Source organism: Gallinula chloropus (assembly GCF_964237585.1).
Source record: "Gallinula chloropus genome assembly, contig: HAP1_SCAFFOLD_78, whole genome shotgun sequence".
Taxonomy (NCBI): domain Eukaryota; kingdom Metazoa; phylum Chordata; class Aves; order Gruiformes; family Rallidae; genus Gallinula; species Gallinula chloropus.
The window spans coordinates 364,568-391,919 of record NW_028168139.1 but is presented as its reverse complement, the minus strand read 5'-3'; the positions used below and the strand labels follow the sequence as shown (position 1 = coordinate 391,919).

Sequence of the window (27,352 nt, the reverse complement as noted above, 5' to 3'; positions counted from 1 at the left end):
TTGTGGTTTATTATGATAGGTGTAAATTCAGTTTTGCATGACCTTGCACGTTAAACGTGATTAATATGGCACCCAAAAAGAAAGTAATTTTTAGTACTGAGATGCAGTATAGAAAAAACTTAAGGGTTTTATCCTACTCTTGAATAATTACTACCAAAGCTATTCCTCATGGGAAGAATTTGCCTTTTTTTTAACTACATACCATATCTCTAAAAACCTATAGATCCCTATGTCACTGTTTGCCTTTAATGGCACTAGCAATAGATTAATAATTGTCCATAAACATTTAGTGACATTATTTTTAAACTTAAAATTCTCTCAGAAGCAAAAGAATATGAAACACTGCTAAGAACATATTTTTTAATTAAAGTTTCATAAGGGTAAAATACCTTTTCCTCAATGTATTCTTAACATCCAGAAGACAACATCCATTTAGTTGCTTTTGATACCTCTGGTTACATCTAATAGGCACTCATTTTCCAGTTCTAAACTGGTCTGAAAGTTTTTCACAATTAACAAAACTATCCAACAAGATGAATCTTCTGAAAAAGAGAATTTCTTTCTGCACAGAAGTTATAATTTATTCAAGCCCAAAATATTCCTCACCTGTTTGCTGCTGAATAAAAGATTGCCTGCTACAAGACAGTCATATAATCAGTATGACAGACCACTACAGATTTCAATTACTGGATCATGATCAGTGCCTAGAATAAAGAGGGAAATTTTGTAGAAGAAATCCATAGGAAATAAACTGGACTGACAACTGACTAGAATTCAGTTTTGCTGAAGTGATACTGAAATAGGGAGAAGTAGCAGTACATTGATTAAGTTTCAAACTGCTGCATTACTAATACTGTCTCATGAACCTGTATGCTCTGTTATCACCATGGCAACATGATCATCAGAGCAATCCAGAGAGCATGCAACACTACAGACTGTTCATTTACATTTGTGATAGACGCTGAAAAGACTTAGGATTTAATAAGCCCAAATTTCCTCTAGTGCACAGAGGAAAATGAAGCCCAGAACCATAATTGAAGTTCATACATAACAGTTATAGGAAAGCAAAGTGGAAGATATTCTCAGTATTTTAAATACATAGGTTTATCCTAGATTTTATAGTAAAAATTTCCACCCTCCAAAATTCTTATGACCCATTATTACTAGAAAAAGTACACTGCTAATCTCTCATGCTGTATCCAAACAGAAATGCTATTATTTTCATGTTAGTCACATCTATTCTGCAGCTAAAGTAGTCTTCAGATTCTGGACTTTAATCTTCACCTTTAAAATCTGAGTAGTTTGCTCAAAAATTCAGATTTCACTTCATACCAGACTTCAAATACTCCCTAATCTCTGGATATTTATATCTCAGTTATCATGATGCATACATAATAAAAGGCTACAAAGATCTTTAAAAGATCAAAATGTACGTCACCACGCTCATAACTCTGAGCGAAGTATAACACAGGTTTGCATCAATCCCCTGGTCACTACCTGCATTTTCTCTCCTAGCTTGAACAGAGCTGCAACAATCACCCTTTAGTGAAAGGAGGACACTCAGACGGTCATCCAGTTTACAGCATGGTTCCACATAGAGGTGCACCAGCACAAGCCACAGAGCTACAAATTAAAGTAGGAATAAGCAGCTAAGAAAAGGTATACAGGAATTACAGTATATAGTCTTCTTGGCATAGGCTATCAGACTTAGACATACAGTATTGTAATATGCAAAAAAAACTGTTATACTGGTGGCTCTTTAGGTTTGAGCAAGCAATATTTCACTCTGAATAATGATAGAGAAAGGATTCAGGCAGACACAAGTGAACTTATTTGCAAAACCACATTTTGGAAAAAAAAAAACAACCCTAAGGAATTTATTTACAATTATGATTAAACCTGTTTTTTTCTAAAGAAAATCCAACCAGAGTAGGGCAGTGAGCTGGGATGAAGATGTTGACTGAATGACACAACTTCACAGGACATGATTATTTGAACACTACATTTTCACAGATCTTCCTGCAAATCATCTCTTTTGAGAGATTTATAATCACGGTACTGTAAAAGCTGTCTGTGGAGAAAACTTGAGAAAAAACAGTAAATAACTTTTTGAGATTTCAGAAAAATATATTTTAATAACATAAATTGTGTCTGCTAACCTAGACTTGTGTACTTTATGAAACGAAAATTACAGAGACTTCTCCATCAGCCACTACACATAATGCTAACTAAATGCCTGCGTTCAATTCACAGCAACAGGGACGAGGATGTCTGGCAAAATATGAAGTTCTCTGTTAGGGCAGGAGTGGAGCTCCACATGGGGAGGAGGAGAGGAGGATCATAAGAGAAAATGGTTTGCTCTGAGGTGTTTTATTTTTTTAATGGCAGTTATTCGCAACGCCTCATGAAACTGAAATACCACCGTAAATCCCGGAGAAAGAGAGAGAAATTAAAAGGCATAGAAGCAAGTGAAGCAGTCAAGGGCACAAGACAAAGATATCAAATCAACTTCAGCACAACGTACATGGTATGTAAACAAAGATGGGCTTATATGGCATGTGTACATACATGGTAACACTGACAATTTAGCAGTTTATATATTAACTGGAATTCGAAGCCAGAGTAATCAGACATGCCAAGTTTATCAAATCCATCAAACTGAACCCAAGCAAACACTCAAAAATAATACAAGTAGTAAAACCAGATTAGGCAGTAGTAAGCAGCAAACACTTAAATGTAATTCAGAGCCATTACAATGTACTCTTGTCTACAGTCATCAGTTCTGAACAACGCGGAAAAGTAAAATGCCATCATTTTCCAAATGTATAATTACAGCAGTTGACAAAGCTAATTGCAAAAGAGTATCACCAGCTCCAGTTCCCTGCAAACTAGAAACTTCATGGATAAGAATGTAATTATTATAATTTGTCAAGTTCCTGTGCCATCAGCTGCACTACCAACACAACACGTGTTGCAGAATGCCTGCAGAAACAGACCTTGAACCCAACTACTACAGTAAGGGAGATCATTTCTAGTACAAGCTGAGAGTACATGTGACAAAAATATTTACTAGAGGAAATCCAGCATGTAAACATACAATCTGAAGAAACGAAATTCAAGTCAGCGCCAGACTGTACTTGTAATTTCTTTTTGAACCAGCATATTTCTTGGCTTTTATCAGAACATCATGAACAACACCTGTATTACTTCAACCAAAAGTCAGGGAAACATGAAAACAGAAAGCGATGCCATAAAATCAAATGCAAGATTGGCCACCTCACAGTTTTCTGGTTGGCCTAGAATGAATCAGAACCTTACGCCATAACTCTCGCTGCCATGACTCATGTTTACTGAAGTCTCCACTTCTTCCCACAAATGCTAAAATACAGGGAAAAAATCTACTTCCTTACTGAGATGCTCTAAGCACTAAATATTACATTTATACTACTATATGGTTTCAAATAACATTGAAGACTGTATCTAAGCCTCCCCATATAAGAAGAGATAAGAAATCACTGCCCTTTTATTCATTCACTTTCCCTGCTACAGCAAAACAGTGCCCCCTTTAAGAAAAGAGCCCAAAAAACATGCCATCAGATGCTCAAGGATTTTTAAAAAACTGAATTACCTCAGTAAAATCAAAAAATAATGAAGCATTTTTTATGATACTAATCTTGCAGAACACATTAACAACTTGTGTCAAGGGTCTGACGCAACTTAGTACCAAAAATGCATTAAACACAACTGCCTTTGACTAATAGATATTTTATGTTAAAGGATAACTTCTAATTCTGCCAGGTGCAACCAGGCTGGTAAAGGGGCAGGAGGGCAAATCCTATGAGGAGCGGCTGAGGGAGCTGGGGGTGTTTAGCCTGGAGAAGAGGAGGCTGAGGGGAGACCTTATCACCATCTACAACTACCTAAAGGGAGGTTGTAGAGCAGTGGGTGATGGTCTCTTCAGCCAGGTGACAGGAGATAGAAGAAGGGGAAATGGCATGAAGCTGTGCCAGGGCAGGTTTAGATTGGATATTAGAAAAAAACTTTTTTTAATGAAAGAGTTGTTGGGATGTGGAACAGGCTGCCCAGGGAGGGGGCTGAGTCACCGACCCTGTATGTGTTTTTAAAAAAGGGTAGATGAGGTACTTAGGGATATGGTTTAGCTTAGGACATGAATGGTTGGACTTCATGATCTTCAAAGTCTTTTCCAACCTTGTGATTCTGTGATTTTTCTAAGCAGAAGGCTGGTAAACACAACAGTTTCTTGAACAAGCCATTACTAGACTGATAAGAAAAGAACAAAGTAGTGTATGGAAAAGGTGTAGTTTGCTGCCTGTACAATGTGTACAAATGACAGGGGATATCACAAAGCCTGTACCAGCTTGAAGGTGCCAAAGCAACAGGTTTCTCTACTTTATATTCACAGACAACACCAAAAAGGGCAGGAAGTCATCTTTGCTGTAAATGCAGCAGTATTTTTATTTCTATTTGCAGTAATTGTACATCTAGGACATTTATGCAGTACCCAGTCATTTCATACATATCATTCTATTTATTTTTGGTAGCTGTACTGTGCACACACGAGTGTATGCGATAAAATGCAAGATGAATCCATGTTTTCATTTCTAGAGGAAGGTTTCACATGAGAAGCACTGTTGTTATTAAACTGTTACGTGAGTGTTCTTGTGCTTTCCAAGTGGCAAAAATTCCTATATTTGCCATTTTCTACAAAGATATGATGTTTGTTCTTAATTCTCAGTAGGCAGGTATCTCACCAACTTCAATGGGAACTTTGACATAGGATCACTCACAGTGATGTCATTATGACTCTGTCCTGAGATGTCAATTATTTCCTCAAGAAATAGATTCAGACATAGCACAGAGAAGAAAAATCTGTTAGAAAAGAAATAACTTGCATATACAACACTAAAATGGACCACAGTAAGAACTGAGAAAATAACCTTTCAAGGCAGAATGATATGTATTTTTGAAATAAAAGATGACCAGTACAAGTTCACTCAATAATCATCTGATGTTTAAAGGAGGAAGTGTAGTCCCTCTAAAGAAATCCCCCCCCTTCTTTCCAAAGCTTAAAGTGTTCAGTAAGATCCATTTTAGGAGAACAATAAATTACAGCAATTTGAGGGCAAAATATGGACAGGAAGGAGAAAAGAGTAGTCGCTCCTTTCCTACTTTCCTTCCATTTTCTGATATAGTAGTTAGTACACACTTTGGAGTAGTAAAGGGGGCTCAAAGCAGGGATCACTTATTCTGAGTGCTCACCTAAAGGGGAAAAAAAATAGGAGAAAAAAAAAAAAGGACTTCCAGCTGAACACTCTAAAGGGCATTTACTAGCAACAATGATTTCAACTCTACCCCTTCAGGCTTCAGTGGAAAAAGGACCAAACAGCCCTGTAGTCACACTCTTCCTCTAGTATTGTTTCCCCTGCCTGCTTATGTCCCAAAATCCACATGGATCTCTATTTACTTGCACATTTTAAGTTGTAACAACTGTTTTATTTTGCCCTATACTACCAGTCTTCCCATAGAAATATTTACAAATGATAATTCAAAAGTTCTCAAGCAATACCCCATAAAATCTAACGTGTAACATCAGGTAACAATTTAAATACATGTTCTGTAATAGCTCCAAATTTTTATTTACACTACACATATTTTTCCCTACTGAGTTCTAATCCTCTAATGTTAATGTAAATTCAGACTTCTCATATAAGAAGTTGAAGGGTTTTCAAATATTTTACTAGTTCTTACATACTGATTTTAGTTTTTTCCACAATGTAACTATCCATTTAGAGTCTGGTCTGAATTTCAGGAGTCAGCAGGATGATTCTTGTTGATTTCAGCCATCATCTGAGCAAACCAAACCAAGGTAGCATTACTTAGAACCTGAAACACAAGTAGGGCATTGTCTAATGAAAATCATTTCTTCTGGTGGGTATTGAGCAGTGGGTGGTGAAGAATTTCAGTAGACACCAGTGATTACACTGCCATAAATACCCTATCATTAATCCTGTTCCTTCCTAATAGTAATTAACTAACTCTGACATCCTGCTTGTACTCAATTCTGTTCTACTTTACATTCCCTTCCTTAGGTTTTTATTGCATCCCTGCAATACGGCTTACTCCTATCTCCAAACCTTTCCTCTCCACTTGCTCCTTTCCTCTTTTCTTTCTTCAGAGTCACGAAGCTGAAATCTCAAAAGCAGCACAAAGTCTCACCTGACTATCAGTTTCTTAGTAAGGGTAACATGGACCATAGTTGACGTTAGTTACAGTACTTGTCTTGGGACAGTCAGAAGAGTTGTGCAAAAGGTACAGCACTCAGTTCTGTATAGAATACAGAATATTCTATAGAATATAGAATAGAGTCAGGCAAGAAAAAGTGCACTTTCCCATGAAGCTGATGTACACCAATAGCTTTGCAATGGCTTGTAAACCTCTAGTACTCACCAGTGCATACCTCATAAGCTGTGCCCAAATCGCTTGGACACTAGTGCTGAACCAGTATTTGTTCTTGCAAATAATTCATCTCCCCTACAGCCTGAGACATTATAAACTCTCCTGACGCTTCCGCCGCGTGCTGCCAGCAAAGAAGAGGTTGTATTGCCTTGGGTCCTTTAATGGGCAATCATTCCCTCACTTGCAAAACCAGTCCAAACACAAGGCGTAAATCTTTTGTCAGGGTTTGTGGACTTAACTGGGGAAAACCTATCATCTTCTCTGTGGAATGAATTACATGTAAAGCCACTGCAAATCTCCTCGGGGTTTTAGCAGCCTCAGGAATTTGCATTACACATCGCTGCCACAGGCACTTTCTCCTCTCCTCCGAGTGAAGAGCCCACCAGCTCAGTGCTTAACAGAAAGCTCTTGTAGGAGCAGCATCCCCCATTCACTAACACATGACATGGGTCTGCTCAGTCGCCTTCAGAGTTCCTCTGCTCCTTTCTCACAGCAACAGTGGGCCGATTCCCTCCTCAGTGCAGGGCAGTTACACTGGTATGTTAGCAGACAGTTTCACTGTGAGGTCTGTTAGGAAAGTGAGGAAGTGAGTGGGGTTTTAAACACAACAGTTAAAAAAAAAAAAAGAAAATCTACTTTCAGTAAGTGGAGCTGATGGAATACTATGTTTGGGAGTGAGTTAGGCTGAGAGCAGTGCTGGTCACACACTGATGTTCTAGCTGTTGCCAAGCAGTCAAGGACTTTTCAGTTGTTGATAGGTCACTGCTAGCGGGAAGGGAGGGGACACAGCCAGGACAGGTGACCCAAGCTGCCCAAAGGGGGTATTCCATACCAATGATGTCATGCTCAGCAAAAAAGAGGGGCAGGTGGGGGGAGGAGCAGGCAGCTCCAGGACACACATTTTTGGGGACCATCCAGTTTCAGTGCAGCTCTGAGCTGTGCGGCTGAGTTGTGCAGTTTGCTGAGACACTGCCTTGTGCACCACCAGTTTCATGTGTTTTGCTCTGAAGTCCTGTCATTATTATTATGTTTATCTTTCTGTTATGCCAGTAAACTATCCTTCTCCCAACCCACAAGGTTTTGGTTTCTTGGGTTTTGCTTCTCCCTCCCTTTCCCCCTCCCTGAATTCCCACTCCCCACACTCCCTCCTAACTAACAAGTGGCTGCGTGTTGCCCAGTTCTCAGCTGGGGCAAAACCACGACAGTCAATGAGAACACATTGTCCTTTTCAAAATCAAGTAAATGTGGTAAATGCTTTATTCCTTATGAGGTGAACAGAAAATGGAAACCAAAACAATAAAACAATAAAACAACAAACAAGTTCAAAGTATCAGGAAGGTGAAATGGGGATTCATAAAGAAATGAGACTTAACTACGGGGGCTCTATTCTTACAATAAAATAACTATCCTAAAGAGTATTTAGTAAACGAAAAGACTGAGAAAAAGAACAGGTGCTGTGGAGTGCCCGTGGGGGCTGGTGTTTGCCCCAGCTGCTGGTCCAGGCCCGGCTTCGATGGCTCCGGGGTCTCCCTAGTCTTGCCGGTGGTGTGGCCTCTTGGGGTCTGAAGCGTCGTCTGAGGACCCACTCGCTCTCCTCTTCGGGGGCCGCCGTGGTGAAGAGGTGGAACTCCTGCCGGGTGATGACTCCCTGCCCTGGGCAGCCATGGAGGAAGCTGCCACCTCCTGTCCCAACTCCTCCAAGGACTCCTCCTCTGCGCTGGTGTTGGAAGACGGAGTCACCACCGGCGAGGGGGCAGGAGTGGGCTGTGAGGAGGTGGTAGGAGTCTCCTGCGGTGAAGGAACAGGACTTCCCTCCGGTGATGATGTAGGAGTCCCCCCAGGGATGAGGGCAGGCACAGGGCTGGTGGCAGGGCTGTACTCCTGATCTTCAGCAGCCTCGTAGAATGGGAAGCCCATGTGCAGGAGCATCTGCTCCCTGCAGCTCTCTGCAGCGACCTCAATGAGTTCATTGACAAAGTTGGCTGTCCGGTCGTGCAGAAAGGGCTGCAGGGTACGGACCATGGACACCTCGTCCAGTCCTTGGCTGCACAGAACGAAGATGACGGTGTTCTTCAGAAGATCTGCGTCCCACCACTCAGCCCCAGATGGCAGATGCTGGTTCAGCCAGGGGAGCAGGGGCTCCAGTGTCTCCTCAGACTGGCGGAAATAGTCTGCCCAGTCCTCAGGTGTAAAGCCAGCCACATCTCTGCTGGGTGCCGGCTCCTCAATCTCCTGCTCTTCTTGGTCATCGTGGTCCTCCAGTGGATCTGATGGTGGTGGCAGATCCAACTCCAAGAAATCATCCTCAGACCGCAGGGAGAAGCGGACGGTGTTGACCTGCTGCCGGCACAGGGCGCACGATGATTTGTGTTTTGCCCACCGCAGGACGCAGCCCAGGCAGAACTTGTGGCCACAGGGTGTCACGTAAGCCATGTCACCTGGAGCACCCTGGCAGATGGGGCAGCTCCACTGTTCCTCCTCTGTTGCCATGTTGACTTGTTGCAGCGGGCTGGGGAGACCTGCACCGCAGAAGGGAGAGGGGCCACAGTCACTGGCTGTCCCGGGAAGGGGAGAGGAGGAAGCAGGTCCCTGGCCCCTGGCTCCAGAAGGACACCCTCCCAGCTCCCCAAGCCCCACAGCCCACCCCATGGCCACCCCATAGCCACGATTCCTCACACGGCTCACCTCCAATGCCAAAAGCACACCACACAGTGTCCAGCTGCCTCAGCCAGGCAGGGCTGGGGAAACACACCGCACGGCTCTTGAACGGGCACCAAAGCTGCCAATGGCAGACACCAAAACACCCAGAGAAGCCTGGCTCGAGCCTCCACACCTCGCAGGCACGCTCAGTGGGAGTCCAGGCACGAGCCAGACTGAGCCAGGCTCTGCCGGTGCCCCAAGAGAACCACCCAGCGACGTGACGTCACATCCCACTGCTTGCTGGCATCACAGTGGGCCTCCTGCTCCTGGCGATCTTGCACAGGGTGGCACTGGCCCCTGTGCGGATTGAAAATGTCATTTCCATGCTCCTGGAACTTGGAATATGGCAACACGTTTGATCAGAAGCACAAATAGTCCAGGGCTGACCTAGCTGAGGCCAGACAGATGAGAAGAAGCCATCAGCAATCTTTGCTGCCTAAGAAGCCACGTTGGGGGGAAACTCAAACAGAAGGCAGACTGTGCACTGGAAAAAGTCTTGGGTTTGGCATTTTTCCCTGCCTGAAGCTGATGCTCATACTGGGTTGGAAGGGACCTTTAAAGGTCCTCTAGTCCACCCACCCTGCAGGAAGCAGGGACATCTTGCCTAGATCAGGTTGCTCAGAGACCTTGAGTATCTCCTGGGACTGAGCCTTCACTACCTCCCTGGGCAACCTGATCCAGTGATGTAACACCCTCATTCTAAAGAACATTTTCCTAATTTCCAACTTGTATCTACCTTGTCCTGGTAGTGCCCACCACACTCCCTCCTAAAGAACAATCGTCTGCGTGGGGCTCAGCTCTCAGCTGGGGCAAAACCAAGACAGCACCTCTTAGTGATTTCTGGCCTGCTGCTGGCTTTCATGAGCACCACTGAGAAGCTGTACAAGCCTCTAAGGAGACAGGACCATGCAAGATAGTTAAGCTCTCCTGTACCTATCAGCCAAGACAATTCCTGCTCTGCTAAATGCATGGTAGGAGGCTGGAGGCGTGAAGGAAGGAGATGTTGCATGTTTCCTCTTCAAGCACAGCTCTGAGGGAACACAGTTTAGCGTTCACACTGAGATTGTCTCCTCGGGGTTTTAGCAGCCTCAGGAATTTGCATTACACATCGCTGCCACAGGCACTTTCTCCTCTCCTCCAAGACCGTGGCTGTGTCCAAGCCTAGAGAAGAGCCCACCAGCTCAGTGCTTAATAGAAAGCTCTTGTAGGAGCAGCACCCCCCATTCACTAACACATGACATGGGTCTGCTCAGTCGCCTTCAGAGTTCCTCTGCTCCTTTCTCACAGCAACAGTGGGCCGATTCCCTCCTCAGTGCAGGGCAGTTACACTGGTATGTTAGCAGACAGTTTCACTGTGAGGTCTGTTAGGAAAGTGAGGAAGTGAGTGGGGTTTAAAAAAAAAAAAAAAGAAAATGTACTTTCAGTAAGTGCTTGACAAAGCAGCTATCTGTGGTGCCAAAAGACAATGGACAGGAAATGGAAGGGAAATTTTTAAAATTATTAGTAGTGATCACAGAGATCTGTCAAACAAGCTAAGGGAAACTGATGTGCAGCACTGGGCCACTCACTATCAACGTGCCTCGAGGCTTAGTGGATATAAAACTGAAACACCAAGTGAAGTCGAGACTTGAAAAATCTAATTTCAGATATTCACAGAATCCTAGAAGAGTTCTGGTTGGAAGGACTCCAAAGCCTATCTAGTCCCAACCTCCTGTCACAGGCAGGGAGATCCTCCACTAGCCCAGGTTGCCCCAAAGCCCCATCCAACCTGGTCTTGAATACTGCCTGGGAGGAGACATCCATCCACAGCTTCTCTGGGCAGCCTGCGCCAGGGCCTCCCCTCACAGGGAGTTATTTCTGCCTCATATCTAATATAAATGCTCCCTCCTTCAGCTTAAGGCCGTTCTCCATTGTCCTCTCTACTACAGTCCCTCATAACCAGTCCCTCTCCAGCTTTCCTGTAGCCCCTTCAGGTACTGGAAGGCTACAATTCCCTTGCTTTATCACCATGGTGTTGAAATGAAGTATTAAAGGATTACCATATAAAGGTGGAGGAGGAGTCAAAATGCCTCTCCCTATCATTCTCTTTCCTACATTCCAAAAATGCAGAAGGAAGAAATTATTAAATGTGTAAATTGAAAACAAAGCTATGCAGACAATGCTAGCTGGGATTTTGTAAACACAGGGGAAATAAAACAATTCCTAACCTAGAATCTAAATCGACCCTCACTAGAGTGTCTGGGAACATTTTTAAAGGGCCCTGAAGATAAAGCTTTTAGAACTGAGGATGTGCTGAGAAACTGCAGGTAGCACTAAACCCACTCACCCTGGCAAGATGCAAGGAGATGTGTGGTCCAGCATTTCCCAGTCTGTAGGAAGAGATCCTTGCAGGCAAGCATCTTGTTTACTGTGTGCCTGGTCTCATCAAGCCTGCATCTGATTATGAGGCATGTGGACAGGTCTTCACAGAAATTGGGGTAGAGAGGAGAGACTGCAGGACACGCTGGCCTGAAGAACAGCACAATGAAGGAATGTATGGAAGCATTCTTACATTAAAGCATTGGGAATATAAAATCCAGAGCAATGTCGTAGCCTCCGCTGAAATGCCTGGTTATCAGAGGGAGGAGGAATTAGCTGTAAGGTGCTGCTGTACAGAGGAAAGTTTAAATTCAGGGACAAGGGGCTATTTTATTTTTGTTGAACACCCTCTGTCTTCATCAGGAGGAAGGAAAATTATTGGCAATGATGGATGAGATCGTTGTAGCACATACCAGCTGAGAAACAACTGGTGAACATGAAGAACATACTGCAAAGCCTGTTAGAACTGTTACATGGAGTAAGACTGTGATTAAAGGAAATTGGGCAGCAATGGTGGTGAGGATGTTAGTATGCAAAGGTGCCTTGGAGAGACCCAAAGAGGAATTAAAACAGTCCTGTTTAGGATCATAGACTCACAGAATCATTTTGGCTGGAAAAGATCTTTGAGGTCAAGAATGAAAACTCTGTGGGAGTGGATAAAATGTGAGCATACCTGCTGCCTGTGTGCCACACATCACTTGGGAAACAGGTGGAGATTTTTTCCCAGCTGTTGGGTACAGAGGGGAAGGAAAACTACAGCTGCTCATCCTGATGGCTTGTGGGACATAACACAGGCTCAAGCTGAACTTACCATTGGCCACAGGCTTGAACTTAATTGCTCCTGAAAACAGTGTCAAAGGCTTACACAGTTTTAGATTGCAAATTAATTAAAGGATTAGCAGGGCTTTATTTTTCTATGTGGAAGCTATTAAAAATATGAATTTGCATAGATGATCAGCTGGTTTAATATAGCTAATTATTGCATTAATGCAGTCTTTGCTTAAGTAAAGTACTGCAAATAGAGCGCAGTATACGGAGATGCCTTCAGTGAGCCAAAATTAAATGACATTAACTCAAAGTATGCACAAGACATATCTAAGGAGAACATAAACACCACAGATACCAACCAGCTGGGAAGAGGGGAAGTCTCCCTGGACACTATGCTTCTTGCAATGTGACAATCTTAATAGCTGGGAGCATTCCAGCTATTCCAGCTGGAAAAGCCAGCTCAACGTACCTTGGTGTTGTGTACTTGGCTTTCTTAAAACTTAGTTACTTTGGAGTTTTGAAAAAAAATCCCAAATTACAAGCCTTATCACTCCCTGGAGATATGCTTTTTGAATAGGCTGACTTAAACTCTGACAAAAACGCTGTTTCAAGGTCTTCTCCTTAAACATCCCCCCCACTTCCCTCTTTGCTTGCTCTCACTGAAGCACTTGTTTTTCCAGTGATTGCAATAGAGAAGTTTGAGGCACACAGGGGGGGCTGACAAGCTGCCTGTTAGCACATCCAAGTAGAGATCTAAGGAACGATCTTTAGCCTTTTCACTGCTAAATAAATATTTGCCCTGTGTGGTGTTGTCCCCTGTGGTGGATCAACTAGAGAACAGACCTTTTCCCTTCTCCTTTCCTCTACAGCAGTGGGAACCTCAGCTGACTAAACAACCCAGTCCTCCGAGGGCACAAGCCTGGTCCTCCTGTCCCGCTGGATCCCGCAGGGAAGGGACATTGGCATTCCCCCACCCACAGCCCCCCTACTCCCAAGTGATGTTGTCCAGCCAGAGGACCAGGGCCCTGGGGGAGGTTGAGCGTCCTACTCAGCCATGTAAAGGCAAACGCCAGTCCCCCACCCTGACAGACCTACCAGCAAAAGGAGGTCCCGTATGGCAAATTCAGTGGTACCTGCCTCTAGCCGTGAGCATCACGGTGCTGTCATTTCCCCTTCCCCAAACTGAGAACTAAAAACATGTGCTCACACAATACACGAGTCACTCTGAAATGCTCTAAGGTGACAGTCAATTTCTAATGCTTTACGCAGAGGGGAATATGCAAAGAGAAATATTTCAGTATGTAGGCAGAAGGAAAAGCTCAGCACTTGACTGAAACTTTTTATTTTGTGTTACATAAGAGTGAGATAATTATATCTAGTAATCTTCCTGGTATTCAGGACACCGAGTTTTAAGTCACCCTGGATATTTGGATTATTGTAAGTAAAAAGCAATGTTGATTTCTACTTCTTCATTGCAGATTGTTTATTTAAATTTTGCTGTGTTTTCCAATCCCTTCTTTCCCAGGAATCACCGATTGCCACAAACAAAGACCCAAACATTAAAAATACCTTTAAATCAGAAGTATTTTTCAGTTTTGTTACTAGGGGCATCTACCAGTATTTTAAATAAAAATTACCTCATTTTATAATACCCCCCAAAATATTGTTACTTAGAAGGAAACATCTGGAAGGAAGGCAGTCAAAATTTTAAAAATTCCTTGCAAGTTCAAAAAATATATTTGAAAACTCTGCCTTTTAATGAACATTATATAAATATATATTTAAAAGACAGGCAAAGCCCTCTATTTCAGGGCTGAACTTTATTCTGTGATGAACCTGTGCAGGGCTGAGGATGGAATAAAAACGCCTTCTCCATCATGAGTGATGAGAACACCTCTGTGTGTGACCCACAGAGAGGAGAGGGGCCATCAAACTTATCTCCCTGCCCTCCCTTGATGGCTTAGTTCATCCTCCACAAGCTGCGATGTCAATGACATGAATCCTATGACCAGGCACCACCTCCATCTCCCTGTGACTACTTTGGGCAAGATGCTCTTGATCACACCTCTGAAGGAAAGATACTGCTTGTAGTCTGAGTGCTGGCCATCCACAGCAACAGCACAAGAGCTCACTGCAGCACTCAGCCTTGGGCAAGCTCTCTTCACCTTATGTCTTCTACCTATAGCCAAAGCATCAAACCAGTGCCTGCTCACTCCGTTTCCTATTGCTGTTCTTAGAACAGTGAATTATTCCTAGATTTCTGTATTTGTCTTTATCTTGCTCACCCTTTATTTCCCCTGAATAGTATCTTAGGCCTTGTCATCCTTTTCTTTACAGCTCATTTATGACTTAATCCAGTTTAGTCTCGGACAAATAGATTATTTCACAATTAATAGCATGACCTGCAAGGACTCACATCTTACAAAACAAGATGTTTCAGAAATTCTTCTTTTTTTTTAATTAAGAGAACATCCTTTGCTTCCTACTTGTCTTTACGGCTAGGCAAGGAGAAAAATCTATAATGTAATTAAGGAAGTCATCAAGCTTGTGCATCAGTAGCTGAGGAAGAAACTAATATACGGTTCAAGGGAAGGATTTCCACACCAAGTGTGCTTAGCCATGTACAGTGACAAATGAAGCATTGTCAAAGTGAGCAGAGTTCTATAATTTTGGTAAGAGAATTTTTAGTACAGGACTGTACCAAGCTGGGTAAATCCAGAGCTTCTCCTAAGCAGAGCTACAAAACAAGGACCGTCAACAGCACTGGACTGATGTGGTTCTAAGACCCAAATAAGTGGTCTTACAGCTGAATCTTATGCTTACCTACCAGCTGGACTGGTAGGTCCCCCAGAACTGAATTGGGATTTAACAAACATTTGATTTGGGTTCAAGTGTCAAGGATTTTGCAGGGAGGTGTGAGGGAGGCTTTGAAAACAGATGGGAAAATGATGCTGTGATGGTAAATTTCCGCTTGCTGTGGCCTTTGCGTTTAGGAACAATTAAAAGGTGATGAGAAGCATCCAGTCCATTCATGGGCTGTAAAACTGGAGAGGGGGAAGAGGCAGAGGGCTCAGACTTACATTTCAGATTGCTGTCCAAGACTGGCAGTGCTGGTGCTAAGATTTTGAAGGAGACTGCAGTGGCCACCTGGGGTGAGAGTGGGGAGGAGGCCCTCCAACAGCCATTCTAGCAGTGTGATCCAGATTCTGGAGCAGCGTCCTACTTCTCTCAGTGCAATGCAATCTACCAAACTCTTATCTCCCTATGAAACATGCACTTATGTCAGACCTGCAAGAAATTCAAATAACTGAGTTAAATTCTCACTGAATTTTACATATAGTAGAAATATTTGGATGCTTTGCTTTCCCACAGATTTGAATAAATAATACTTTCATTGCAGTGAACAGACTTAACTGCAATACCTGACTCAGATGACATTTCAGTGATCTTTAAATTCATTTATACGGGTTGTAAACTTATGTGGTAGGTAAATTAATGTAATTTCTATAAATGCTTCTGGAAAACTTTGTGATACATGGGAAAATCCTCTTGAGAGTTACTTCAGTGAAAGGCACTGTATGCCAGTAAGAAAGGTAATTGCTACTGGTAATGTGTTTTACTTTGGGTATTCTATAATTACGTTCTTACATAACCAAACACAAAAAGGCAGTGACAAGTGTACCCAGCCCTCTCTCGCCTTCTCTTCCATCAAAACCATCTACCAGTTTTTGTTGCTAACCTGTGGCACTGCGGTTTCTAAAGGCAATAACATTCCAGACAAGATGCACAAAGGCATTAAAATTTATATTTCAAGAGCAGGGGAGAGGAAACAGTGGGAAAGCCTAAGGGAGTGATAAATACTTCAGGAAACCAGGTAAAAGCCATCAAGTGCTAAAGTCTTTCAGGGAGACCATACCTTTATGTATAGTACAAATCTGTATTTTTCACATCAGTATTACATCTTACTATCGTCAGTAACATGCTGGCACAGGCAGGAGGAGCCAACACTGTGCAGGTTCCCAAAAATATTCATATTTTGACAAAGATATTTAGACATTCTTTTCTTGAAGGCGACCTCCAGAAGAGCACGAATTCCCACTACAACCAAGCATGTTCTGTGTATGGATCACTCTTCTTTAGTCTTGCAGCTGTCAGCATGAAAGATCCAAACTTGCTGACTCAGCACTGGGACAAAAGGTTTATTTCTCTGGTTTAAAAACTGGGCACATGTTTAGGATTGTACCACCTACCAAAAACCGTACTTCAAACTGTCTTTATGATGAAACTTACTGCGCTGGAATTGAAAAGAAAAGAAGAAAGGAGAAAAAAAGGAAAACACAAAAGAGGCTTCTCATCTTTCCATCTCTTAGAACTCCTGCTATGACAGACACGCAAGTCCCAGCTTACAACAGCAAAAAAACATGGAAAAAAACCCCAAACCTCCTACAAAATTAATGCCTTTGCAGGTTTTCCAGCAAGCCTTTGTTTCTTTATATCCCTCTAGTGTTCTGTGCTAACAAAGGCCAAGGAATGTCTGTCTGGCTGCCTGTCTAGACTACACCTAATCTCATGCTCTGCAAATGTACCCAAGTGAGGTCTGAACTCGTCACATCCCAGAGTCATCACACTCACGTGGCACTCACCCTGCTAATGAGGGTGGCTGCTCCACGTCATCAGAAGAAGCTCTAGATGAAGTGGCACTGTACTGTGTGATTCATTACAGATGTATCCTAAAATCAGCAGCAAACACATGTAACAATAGTACGCCATCTCTTCATAGTGCATCCTCAAATGGTTGTAACTTTTTACCTATCTGCTAGGAATCAGCAGAGAATAAAACAGTGGCTTTAATAATTAGCCTGCACATCTAGAAATAAACCTTACTGGGATAGCAAGATAAACTCTGTTCTTGAACTGAGCAGGGCTAAATTCAGAAGTTATTTCTAATACGATCGCAGGCATTAAGAGAAAAGCCTGCTGTAATTGCTTTGCTCTTGATAGTATGAAGGGGCCAGTCCATTTCTCCATCCTTAATTGTATTTCTCAGTTCTTTTCAGACTTCATACAGGTGTAGTGGGTATTTTTTTCCTTGTCAGAGGCACAGTTTGAATGCTCCCCTGAGGGTAAAGAGAGTCTCACTAAAGGCACATTTAGCACATATGGGAATTCAGTAATGGCTTATTTATTCTCTTTGAAGACTGTGGTCACAAGTCCTGAGTTCCAATGCACCACAGCTGTGTGCATTAATAATGGAGTATTACACTCGTGCTTCACAACATGTGGCAAAGCTAAAAACACTTGGGCAGCAACACCTTAAAAAACTGCTTCCTTCTTCAGCTCTTCTGATTTACGTCAATACACCACACACAGCAGAAGCAGATGCTTGTATTAAATAGATGCTGCTATTTGAAGCAGACAAACTATATATTTTTTTTAATTATGCTTTGTCATCTGAACTATCAGGAAAAAATATTTGGTGCAGGTTAGCAATTGTTTTTCACAGGTAAAAAAAATTACAAGCTTTTCTGCATGAAGTTCTCTATATTGGAAAGGCTAATTCAATCCCATGTGATATCACTACTTCATCTTCATCTGACATGCATTATTCAGAAAAAAAAATATAAACTGAAAAAAATTAGAAAGGTTCAGCTGTCTCCAAGATTACAAAACCTCATTTCATCAAGACTATAAAAAAGACTAAAATAAAGACTATATTTTATTTAATTTCTTTCCACTTTTTTTTTTTTTTTTAAAACACAACAAAGTATTTACCAAGTTTTAAGTGTCTGGACATCACTGTCCACTTTCATAGCAAGTGGTTATGTTTATAAAGGAAAATCAATTGGATATCACACTCAAAATTTAAAAAACATCATTTCTGTTTTTAAACATGTTTCCCAGCTTTACTCTGCATTTGACAGAGCACAGGGGATGTCAGTTGCATAGTCTGAATTGCCTTTTTCATCTCATCTTATGGTACTCCAACATTATTTAGGGTATGTCAGTCTTCAGACCATGCCAATATCAGAAGCTGAAGCTGAAAAAGAAGCAGGTATGCATAAGAATGAAGAGGAAAACCAGTCAATGTGTGTTTTGTGCTGCTGCTTTGAGAACTACTAGTTGCACCATCTCTCCTATCCAGCCACACACTGTTCGTAATTCATGGTGCATGTTAGAGGGTGATCTACAAAACCAGTGATTTTTAAATGCATTAATACTAGAACAAACAAACCAGAAAAGTCTCTTTATGGCAGTCATTTACCAGTTGCACAGCAGTATAGCATAGTCAAGACTCAGCTACATTTTTGCAACACAGAGGGATTTTTATAGAAATTGAAATGTGATAAATTTAAAAGACATTTTATTTAAAAATATTTGCCAAATTATTTATCAACGTAATTTTTCTCTTGTTTTCTAAACATATTAGAAACCAAATCCAATGCCACTAGACATTTTGCATTAAAGGAAAAGGGTGAAAACACTTCAGGGAGGAAATGTGGAGTGAGAAAGATACAATCAGGAAGTGGGTGTGGAGCATCATATCACAATGCATCATCTCTTATCTCTCAAAAGGCAGAAAAGTCAGCTTAATGCACCTATAATCTGTTTGTCTTCAGATCTGTATTTTGCATCCCCAATATTTTCAATCTTTAAGCATGATTTGAAGACTAAAAACTGTCCTTTCTTTCATCTTCAGGTTCACACATACTTTTCCATTTCTGTAGTTCCTGAGAATCATTTATCTGCCATACTTCAGCAAAGCACTTTAGCCTTTTTCTGGAAAAAAGGGGGGTGGGGGGCAAACAAATGTCAGTCAGAATGTGGAAGTATTTTTAAATTAAACACATCAAACCTTGAAAGCCCTATAGTCTTATGCAAAATTTTATACACAGTCAAAACCAGCAGTTTGCACAGTTTAAAATGTTATGTGATCTTTAAACAATTAGTTAACATTTCCAAACATATTTATTCCAGCTCTGTCAGTCAACAATTTAATTTTATAGCTAACTTCAGAGCACTAGAAACACTGATGAGATGAAATAGAACACTGAGCAAGAGCAAAGGCAACAAACAGCATTGTAGTTTGCACTGTTTAATTTTCAGCATTCAATTCCAACAAATGTGCATTAGTAGAACCATAAAGAGATATTTTCAATATAAATGAGTAGACACATCCTTCTGTGTTCTTTTTTTAATACTTTTTGATTTAAAAAGAGCTGACACAAATAACAACAGGATGTTTAAAATAGGTTAATACATTCCTGATGACAAAGATGTCAAGACTGGATGGAATTACACAGTGGATTTTCTTAAATAAAATGAATGTGTTTTAAAAACTAAGACAAGACAGCTAGCCTGTGGGTATTGTTACACCACAAGTATACTGCTACGAAGAGGTCTGAGTTTTATTCCCAAGTTCATGATAATTTTTATTTCCTACCACTGATATGTCATACCAAATTCTGAATTTGTTAATGCCTCTTTTGAGGAGAAGGTATAGGAAAATACTCTGGCATTTAGATGACATCATGGTAATAAGGGAAAATAAACAGGAATATACAAAAGCAAGTATTTCTATAATGACCTACACGGGAGAACTGGAAAAATTAATACAATCATTTATACTCTTTGAAGTCATTGGACATAATAGTTGTTTGTTGGGATTTTTTTTTACTTTGTCATTGACTTGAGCTCCAGGTTTATACAGCTGCATGAAGTTCCCTACAAAGTGTGTGCAAAAGGTCTCCAGGGAAGGAATAACCTGCTACAGGTCAAATCTGATGAATTACCAACTGATGTGCCTTGGATGTCCCTTGTCCCTCACCCCCTGTGTAGCTCACTGTCCTTAAAGGGAGAAGAGAAAGCGTCAAACATCACATGGTGTAAGCTAGTCTCAGAGGCAGCAGGTTACCCACATCTGATGGACTGACCCCAGCCCCCATCCTCTTGTGTTGCTGGGGGAAGAGGGAGAGAAATGGGGGGTGGAGTTGAGCCTGGGAAGATGGGAGGGGTGGGGTTTTAAGATTTGGTTTGATTTCTCATTACCCTGCCCTGTTTCAGTTGGGTAATAAATAGGTGCATTTTATTCCATGTTGAGTCTGTTGTGCCCTTGGTGCTGATTGTGGAATGGTCTCTCCCTGTCCTCATCTCACTTCTGAGACTCTCATTATATCTCCTCTCCCCTGCCTAGCTGAGAAGGGGAGTGACAGAGCGACTTTGGTGGGTGTCTGGCCTCCAGCCAGGGCCAAACCACCACAAGTACAGAAGCAAATTCTATACCAAAATCTAAAATAGAGACAATCGCTTACCTACCTATTCAAAAGCTGAACAACTGGGCACAATTAAGTCCCTTAATTAAAACTGGCTGGTCAGCCCTCATGCTACCCCTCCATGGGCACTGTAAATCAATCTTCTAACGACATCACTGGATAGTAGTTTTACTGCCCACAGGTTGGAGACACACTAGAACTCTGTGCCCTGTCCAAGTAATATGCTAGCATGATTTTCACAGAACAAAGTAATACAAGCTAAATGTACATATAGTATTATTTTGCATCTTAATTTTATTACACAGTAACACTACCCTTCCAGCTCATACTCTCACCTTTCTGGAAAACATTTTTTTTCCTTGATTTTAGAACCCCACATAACAACAGAGTCAAGTCACTGCTAGTAATTTGTTGTTTTACTTTTGTCAATTATGGGCTATTATTTCCAATTAACAGAAGCCACCACATTATTTTTCCCACAAACTGTCATGTATCATCAAAAGAATTATTTTGCTTTTTGAAAAAGGGATAAAAACTGGTGTTAAGCACTAAGCACTGTTCAGTTTCAAAAGAACTGCTTGCACCTACAAATAATTAGTACTCAAAATTTTCTCATACAAAATTATTCTGTCAGGATTAGTTACAACCACCAGGCAACAAGGATGTTAATTTATTATATTCCTGAAGGTTTACTGATAGGACTGCCACTGAAAACAACAATAACAAAAAATTCAGTGGAAATTAAAATGAATGCTCGCACATACTTATATCTAAACTATATATATAATGTTACAGGTTTTATAGAGGTGATACTATTTGACACACATAAGAATTTTCATAACTAGTCTCTATATAAAGTGCATAAGCTCCTAAATGAAAAGTGGTTAGCAGAAAGATATTAAAACGCCCAAACTTTCAGTAAATTTTTGTGTGTTGTGTCGGGGAGTGGGAGGAGGAGGTAAACAAAATAAATTATAAATTATTAATACTTTAATTAAATCATAAATACTTAATTTTTTAAGTTAAACTGAAGAATATTCATCTATATTGTATTATGCAAATACAAGTTCCACGGAGAATAATATCCTTTCCAAATTAAATATATTAATATTTTCACTATCGCTGGTAGAACAGAAGAGATACTAGATGTGAGTTATATTCTAAATATTAAATATATGTTTAAATATTTTCTCTGAAAACAGAGAAAATACATACATGAAAGCATACATTACGTATTTAGCATAAGAAAAAGACCCCCCACAGTTTATTCCTAATGTTAGCTCAACGTGCATTTAGTTTTTTCCAATCCTGTTTCAGAGAGCAGCAATTAACCTCTGACATAGTATCTACCTTTTAAATCTAAAGCTTTGATTGAAAGAGATAGCACGATTTCCCTAAGATTTTTTTTTTTTGAGGTTTGTTTCACTGTCTTCCCTGAAAAGTAGAGGAGGGTAGCTGAAGTAGTTCTTACTGTACATTTTTTAATGCATACTGTGTGAAATGTTCTTAAATTCATAGCTGAATATTCATTGAGGAGAGGGGAAATCACAATTGTTCTGACCTTTTCATATTCACTATCCTCTCCAACTCCTTTGATTTGTGAGCTGCCTTCTTCAAGATTTCTTCAGGAAGATCTGCCAGTTTGGCAACATTTAGCCCATAACTCCTTGCAGAGACTCCTTTAGTGATTTGATAAAGGAAAGTGATAAATTCAGGATTCTCTTCGTGTTCAAATCCTAAAAAATAAAACCAAACTGAGAAACTATTATGTTAATAAAACACAGCAGACCAAAGACTGAAATGACAAAGACTGTGGTCTCATTGCCATTCATGCTTCAGGTATGATTTATTCTGTTTTACCTACCCATTGTGAGAATGAAAAAACTCTTAAATAGATGTTTACCTGGTGTCTTTTTTAGCAGACTTATCTCTGTGTGTCAAAAACTGTACGTCAAACTGATTAATTATGTTGCAACTGGGACACTCCATCTCATGTCTGCTAAGCAATGACAGTGTCAGTAACCTATCAGTCAAGAAGTCCATAACCACACCACATTAAAAAGCTTCCTGCCTACCAGGAGGCTGAAAGCCATAAAAAATGCTTAGAAAAAAATACAAGTTGGGATGGTGGATCCTCTGCTAGGGGGTTTTCTACAGGATGAAAAGGTACAAATGTAAAAGACATCATTATAGGTCCTATGACTCCTTCCTTTTCCTCTTAAGACATCCTTGTTGCAACTCTGCACAAGCCAGGCCTTGTGTAAAGACCAGAAACTCTACAACATCATTCACTACCATTCACTTTTCTGTTTTAAGATTGCAAGATTTTGGAACAATGGACATTTCCATAACTGATAATGACTCAAGGTGAATTGAGTTATCTAAGTCAAAGATTGGGAAAAAACATGCCATAAAACTCACCTTAAATGAAACAATTAAAATGTTAAGACAACAGAAGCTAAAGTTATAGAGTAAGAAACACAGATGCATTTTTGCTCACAGGCTATTGTGTCTCTCTGTAGCAAAACTGTAAAGACTACATATAACCTGAAGGTTCAGGTAAAATAACATTTAAGGTAGAAATGCTGAAGCAGGACATAAACATGAAATAAGACAAAGTGAAACATAAATGATAGGGCTTTGTGGACACAGCTGTTAAGGACTAGTAAGTACTGAATGTTGGTAACATCTCAGTTGTATCATGGGATCAAAGATCAACACTCCAGTTAATGAACTTTGTGAGCAAAGGACATGCTGATGCTCATATCAATTCTTAAATATTCCTAAGAAGAATTCAGGCAAAGCAGGAAAACCAGAATACAAGCAGAATTGTCAAGCACCTGATTAAACCTGATACATCAAGAAAAAGAAAAAAAAGCAAAGGTATGGAGGGAATTCCTACATCACAAATCTGTTCTAAGTTTGGATGCCATGTGAGTAAGACACATGTAGTGGATAAACCCTGTGTGAATTTTCGAAAGGTATTTGACAAGAGCCCTGCATCAAGTGCTCCTCTGAAAACTAAGCAGCCATAATCTAAAAGGAATGCCTTTGCATTTGTATATAATCGGTTAAAAGATAGGAAACTTACAGTAACAGTCAGTTCTCACCATGAAGGGTGATCATCACTGCAGTTAGAGAGGCTCAAGGTACTTGTCAAACAAGGAAAAGGGCTAAGCAGAGAGCTGACAAACTTTACTGAAAATACTAATTCAGAGCAACAGTGACAAGCATAAATGCTGCAACTCTTCTGCCTGGCAAGAGCAGAACTGGATGCAATTATGATCAGCAATCTACAAAATTAGGCATGGCACAGACAGGAAGAACAAAGATTATTCCTCTGCCTCTTCCAATTCAAAGAACTGGGACCACCAGGTGAAGCTACATGTTGTTTCAAAAGAGTTTCAAAACAAACAAGAGGAAGTTGTTCTTCACACAATGCAGTGAAAACTGCTTACACAATAGGATGAAGATGCCAAAAGTACACATGCACACACAGAGAAACTAGACAACCTTGTTGAAAATAATAAAAATCAGAAAACCATCTAGCTCTTGAAGCCCCCAAAAGAGCAAATGTTTGCAGACAGTGAGATCTTCTAGAGAAAGAGTTAACACACATTTGATCCCTAATCCCTCCTCCCTAATCCTTTGTATTCATCTACTGTGAGTTACCAAGCTGTGTGACTCTTTTATCTGACCCAGGTTACTGATTCTTGTATTAAATGTGAAAGAGAAATGGTTGTACAGTTTTCAAGCCCTCCAAAATTTCTGTATAGGCTGATATTCTAGTGAATTTGAACATGTAACTTTCATGTTGAGGTTTAAATTACACTTCTACAGTTTCTGCCTACACCTGTTGTGTGAAAACCTCAGATGGATTTATACTGTACCTTTTTGTTCAGCACTTTCCTCCTCATTCACCAAGAAAGCCATGTGGTAATTACCAACTTTGTCTGGATACATCTTCTCTAGCTCACAAACCGAAGGATAGTGAGTGACAAACAGTGTCAGTGACTCCACCTACAACAATGAGGTAAGGCATGTAAGAAGGTTTGGCTTAAAACAGTTATAAAACACAACACTGGTATCCTCTATCCATGCCCCTTTGCTCTGAGTCTAGACATGCTACATTTCTACAAGGAAACAGGCATCATGTCCAGTTCAGCCTAACATGGTACAGGCTGAAAAAGCATTCACAACCACATGTCAGATCAAACACTTACAACTCTAATGAAATGTTCCAGTGTAGCATAAGCAATAGCAATTCCATCATGTGTGCTAGTTCCTCTTCCCAATTCATCCAAAATTACTAGTGATCTTGAAGTTGCTTTTCTTATTATCTCAGCAGTATCTGTCAGTTCTTCCATAAAAGTACTTCGACCTTTGTAAATGTTGTCTGCTGCACCCATTCTGCATTGAGATTCAAAACAGATCAATTTATTAACTTCAAATAAATGCCAGATAATGTTGGGGGAAAAAAAAAAAAAACCTTCTTATAATGAAACCATTTTATTATAAATGTCATGTTGCTGATCCAAGCAGAGCAGTAAAACTAAGGCAGAACATTCACCTTCCAGAACAAGCTACTGCTTAGGAAAAAAAGCTGCAAGAGTACATGCTGCAGATGTGAGGTTACTCTAAAAGAGTGAAAGATCTATCCATGTACCATTAATAAAATATTCATGTACCATTAATAAAGGCTTGCCTGCATTCTCCAAGACTATACTGACCCTATGGGCCTCTGGGGAATGTCAGACTGTAGGAACAGCAGAGAATTTTTCTGGGCCATCAGTAATCTAAGTCCCAAGGTAAATCTGTAGACAGGAATCTCAGCATAACATGTCAACTATAGGAATTAGAGGAAAAAGATGAGGTAGACAAGGGGGTATTTCTTATCATGCAATTCTTCTACCTTCACAAACAGTAGCAGGCAGCCTGTTCTCCTAAAAAGGACCCTGGGAATTCATACCATTCAGCTCACTAGAACGGTAACAGCAAATGTAGCAGTGAAAACAAATTTTACTTCTTTGGTTTAGTGTGACCATGTAATTTGCATGTTTTATAAATGCCTACAAGACCTGAAAGTGTCAGATATTAGAATCTCCATGTAGTGATAAAGTGGACACTCAAGGTGACCGGGTATTTAAGCATCCAAACAGATACAGAAGCTAGTTTCTTCAGGCTGTAACAATATAACAATGATTTCCCCTACTTACACAGGTACACAATCTCACTATCATGTTTAAACATGTTTAAGAGAAACATTTCTCTCCTCATCCTTTTCCACAAATGTCCCTGAACTTAATGGTCTCCAAGCAGGTGAGCTTCTCTTACGCTCTGTACACATCCACATGCAAACTCAGACACACAAATTCCTTCACGTTTCATACAGGTCTTTTAGCACCATTTCAAGTCAGATTCTATCTCAAATCATGAAACAGTTTTCACCTCAGAAACCGACTGGTAATCCACCCTGTTCTTCTCTTCTGCAGCTTTCCTAACCTATTCAATTAATACGCTTTCTAACTGGCAGAAAGAATTTCCTTTTCCCACATATGCTTTTCAATTACATTAACCACATTACAATACCACTTCTGAGATAGGTTATCATGAGCAACCCACGGAGTGCAGCTGCAAGAACGGATTTGTTCGCTCTCATCAGCCAACAGTATAGTTACATACAAACCTCATTGATTTAAGGAAAGCTGACTCTTGGGCTTAACATATCACATTTTCAAATATAACAGCTGGCCACAACAGTATTTAAAGCCAATCAAAACCTTTAAAGAGAATCCCAAGACAGCCTTTTTTTCTCAATCTTTTGCTGCATCTCTCTAATGTAATCGCTTCTGTTGCCTACAGAAGCACTAACAAGATACTCATAATTTTATGGGGATCTCTGATTGCCAAGAGTAACTGGCTACAAATAGGCTGGACACATTAAAATTATGATTTCTGTAGGTCCTCTGGTTCCTGCCCTGGAAATTTTGTATGGTGTCATGTGTAACTCCATGACATGTGAATCTTGTGACGAACTGATCTTGGTTGGAGATGGGCAGGGCATTACCATACAACAAGCAAACAGCACTTCACTGAGTATGCACTTAAGATTGCACGAGTAGTAGGTATACTCCAACATTACTATGCTTATCACTATTAACTACAAATAAATTTACCAGAACAGCAAATACTTTTCATGTCCAAACAGTCTCTGGCTCCATAATGGGCAACTTCAACTTCATTTACAACCCTAGCATTATTACAATGTAATTTTTATTTGGCTTTTCATTACAGAGAGAACATCTAACAGGCTGTCTTTTCTGAACTTAGCATGATTACACTCAGAGTTCTCATTTCTATTTTTCTCTTGGATTGCATCAGATCCATAGAGCCCTCAAAATCATTTAGCCATTTTGCATCTTATCTGCATTCAGGAAAATAATTTTCAGAACTTCCTCACTAAATGCTCAAGATACAAACAGAAATTAGTATTATCGTTCTCTTGTTCTTAACAACAGCTGCAAAAGAAGATTTCTTTTCAGCATCTTGAAACATTCAAATCCAACTCAGGCTCATCTACAGATTTAAAAAAAAAAACAAAACAGTATGTTTCTCAATGATATAAAACCTCTGAAATATCTTCCTTTGAAAATGGATAAAATTGTTCTTTCTGCCTGTGCCCTTGACACTAGAAGGAAGAATCACACTTGTTTTTCAAATATATCTCGTCAATAATTTTATCCAAAAAAAGTAAGAATAAATATTTTAATGTGGACGTC

At 40.5% G+C, this 27,352-nt stretch overlaps 1 protein-coding gene across 1 annotated transcript in view; it reads right to left on the bottom strand.

The window, feature by feature from the left end:
* Window positions 1–18,781: 18,781 nt before the first annotated feature.
* Window positions 18,782–27,352, bottom strand: part of LOC311204779 (DNA mismatch repair protein Msh3-like) — a gene marked incomplete at its 5' end in the record, with an annotated part of 41,827 nt that continues 33,256 nt past the window's right edge. Inside the window, 4 exons of the mRNA XM_084281138.1 lie at window positions 18,782–19,080; window positions 22,135–22,309; window positions 24,464–24,593; window positions 24,797–24,983. Of these exons, the coding sequence (XP_084137264.1) occupies window positions 18,972–19,080; window positions 22,135–22,309; window positions 24,464–24,593; window positions 24,797–24,983 (601 nt within the window). The 3' untranslated portion in view covers window positions 18,782–18,971. The remainder of the gene's footprint in view (window positions 19,081–22,134; window positions 22,310–24,463; window positions 24,594–24,796; window positions 24,984–27,352) is intronic.